Source organism: Phaethon lepturus, unplaced genomic scaffold (assembly GCF_000687285.1).
Source record: "Phaethon lepturus isolate BGI_N335 unplaced genomic scaffold, ASM68728v1 scaffold19406, whole genome shotgun sequence".
Lineage (NCBI taxonomy): Eukaryota > Metazoa > Chordata > Aves > Phaethontiformes > Phaethontidae > Phaethon > Phaethon lepturus.
The window spans coordinates 10540-13637 of record NW_010544366.1 but is presented as its reverse complement, the minus strand read 5'-3'; the positions used below and the strand labels follow the sequence as shown (position 1 = coordinate 13637).

Here is a 3098-nt window from a genome sequence, read left to right as displayed (position 1 = left end):
ATCGGAAGAAACCTCGGGGGGTCATCTTGTTATGTGCTAAGCACCTTCTCTCCTTGAAGTTGAATTAGGTGTGCTACTTCATCTCAGGGGAATGAGTGCAGGGGAAAAGAGGCAGGAGAAAAGAGCAGACAGGCAAACTCAAGTACCTTGGGAGAATGAAAGACAGGGCTGGTGGGAATTCTCTACAACCCATGAATCATGAACCAAGTCCTGAGACGCTTTCTTTATTCTTACTCAGGCCTCAGACAGGTCAACACCCACAGATTCTGGTGAAAGTGTGCCTGGTGAAGGACTTCAGGATAGGGCAGGACGATAATAATCAGGCAAAAATTGCTGGCCTTTCAAGCCACATCAATCTCCCTCTCATAGTTCTTGCTCTTAGACCTACGCTAACCCTGTTTTTGATATGAAGAATCTGCAGCATTTGCATTCTTCTCCAAAGTCACAGATACACATTTATTGTATTTATCCTCTTGATTTGCTGTTGCTATCTTTCATTTTACCTGCAACATGTCTAGTGCCCCCAGTACCACAGCATTTAGACAGAAGGAATCCTTGCATCTTGTTTCTCCGTAATTTCTAGGCTCACCCGCTAAGTCTAGGTGTTTTGTATATTTTTAGAAAGGGTATAATGATTCCCATAGCCTGCTGCTACCATTCTCTACGGAATTTGTCACTACCAGAAGGACTTTACAGGTGGGTGGGCTATGTAAGACCATTTATGTTGCTGTTGTTTCACTTCTCAAGAGTCCTGGCAATCAGCATAGACTGTTAGAGGCAGGGATGGACTCTCCTGAAGCATCCTCCAAGCTGTCATTAGGCAGCACTGAAACAATCCATGTCTTCACTCGTTTTTCTTGACTGTACCTTGTGAGATCTTTGTCAGGGCCCTGAGTAGCCTCACCTGGGGCCTCCACCCACACGCTCGCCCGTGGGCCCAGGAGCTCATTTAAGCTCAGCTTGGAGCCTTCAGCCCCTCTTTGCCTCTGCTGTAGGGTTGCTGCTATGCTCCTGCCTCACCATGGACCCTGTCGATCCAGTAGGTTAACTTCATGGCCTGATCTTGAACCCGCCTCGTCGCCATGAACTTGCCTGATGAGCTGGACTCTTGGTTGGACTTGGCCACCATCTGTGAGCTTTCCCTGCCCGCTTGCTGGGGTCCTGTGGGATGGGCCCCCCGTCCCTTAGGGAGCAGCAAGTCCTTGCTGCTCGTGTCTGTAGCCAGGTTAAAATCTCAAAGAGGACACGCACTTACCAGCCTGAAGCCCACACTGGAATGCTTCTTCCCCGACTTATTACTGTGGTCAGACATTCTCAGGAGCGAGAAGTTTTGGCTCAGCTTGAAGCTAGATCTGCTGAGATTTCCTATGTTTGACAAGTCTTTTATCTGGATGTTTTTCTCATTCATGTGGAATAAGCTGGCTGACGTGTTGATGCCGTACAAAAAAGTGATGGATTCCTCTGCCATGTGGTCCAGTTGAACCAAATGTTCGCTAACCATTTCAAATCTGCAAGGAACAGAAATATTAGCTATTTGTGAATATCCATGTTTCTATTAGACAAAAGCACTTTATTTTATGTACCCTCACAGCATCTATGGAAAGGCTACCCTCCCGGTCTCTGCAGACCTTGATGTCTGTGTGAGAAAGCCAGCAATTATGGTGCCTATGCTTCGCATACCTAACTTCAATGAATTAATTTATTAGGAGCTCTGGTAGCTGAATTTCCAGTTGTCGGATCCTCCACTGAAAACCTCAGAACTTGTAGCCGTGCAACATCAGCTGCACAAACTGCCCTTCCTGTCAGCCAATTAGATAATTATTCCAAGGAAATTACATAATTCTTTTACTATGTAATTTGAAACTTCTTGATAACTTGCCATGACTGTGTGAGCCTTGTTTGCCAAGCAGCACCACACAGACTTCCACAGAAGTTATATTGTTTTCTTAAAGCCCTTCTGTGGTATGGAAATCCAAGCAGAATCAGCTCTAGCGTGCATCGTTCTGGAGATCGGTAGTGTAGTTACAAAGGAATACACACCGTGGCCGTGTTTTTCAGGGAAAGACTGTTTTTATCGCAGCACAAAATCAGTTAGCAGCTTGAACCAAGTCACAAGGTAGAGTTCCCTCTATCCTGACTCAGTGCGTGAAACAAACTGCTACACGCTGTTGCACAATTCCCAACAAGATCTTATCGTAAAACCAGTTTGGAAATAACAATAGTCCCTTGCCACCTCTGTAAGGCGGAGAGACCTCCCTCTACTGGCCTTCCTCCACCTTCAGCCACCTCCCGGGCGACGCTTCCTCGACACCGGTGGCTGTAAAGACCAAGGGGAAAGCACCGGTTACCTGTACGGGTCCAGATTGCAGATGGTAATCGCCGGAAACATCTTGGGCTCGGAGTGCATCGACATGGTCAGGACAACAGGGTAGGCCCAGTACTGGCTGAACATAAGCGCAAATTGCCAGTATAACATGCCAAAGCTGGCAAGTAAAAGCAGGGTCCAAAAAGCTGTTTTCATCCTGTTGCTGTCTGAACATACGAGGCGGATGGTGCCGTGGATTGTTGTGTTCTTACAGAAGAACTCAAACATATCCTTGAAGGAATCATAAAACTCAATCAAGCCTTCTTTCTTCTCTTCTCTCGCCATTTCCTGCTCCATCCTCTAAGTCTGTTTCTGTTCAATAAAAAAGAAAAAAAAAAAAAAGCTTACTAGCTTGTTAGAAAGACCACGGCCAATCTATGGACTCTTTCAACCAGGGTGCCACCGAGTTTGCTATTAGCAAGAGCTGAAAATAACTGTGAGCTAAGACTCATCTCTTTCCAGAGTTTGGACACCAGGAAGTAGCAAAAAGGTCAAATGTTCGGCGTAGCGCGGCCGAAGTAACTCGAGGCACGCTACCGCACTCAGCTGTGACTTCTCTTAGCGTGGACACGCAAAGCTAACGTGACTAATACACAAACTGCTGAGGAGTCCGCAGCCAAAGGGGCGTGTAGTTTTCTTCTTTCTAAGAACACAAAGGACCAACATTTAATTCTGAAACGTTGTGTCACTGTGCATTGATACAGAACTGTAACTAATTCATTATTAGGAGAAT

General features: G+C 46.2%; 1 protein-coding gene across 1 annotated transcript in view; it reads right to left on the bottom strand.

Annotated features, from left to right (window-relative positions):
* The window catches only part of LOC104622018 (amiloride-sensitive sodium channel subunit alpha-like), a 9475-nt gene extending 6813 nt beyond the window's left edge, over positions 1 to 2662 (bottom strand). The window contains exons 1-2 of the mRNA XM_010288669.1: positions 2349 to 2662; positions 1256 to 1508 (exon numbers count right to left, since the gene is read on the bottom strand). Of these exons, the coding sequence (XP_010286971.1) occupies positions 1256 to 1508; positions 2349 to 2662 (567 nt within the window). The remainder of the gene's footprint in view (positions 1 to 1255; positions 1509 to 2348) is intronic.
* Positions 2663 to 3098: the final 436 nt, after the last annotated feature.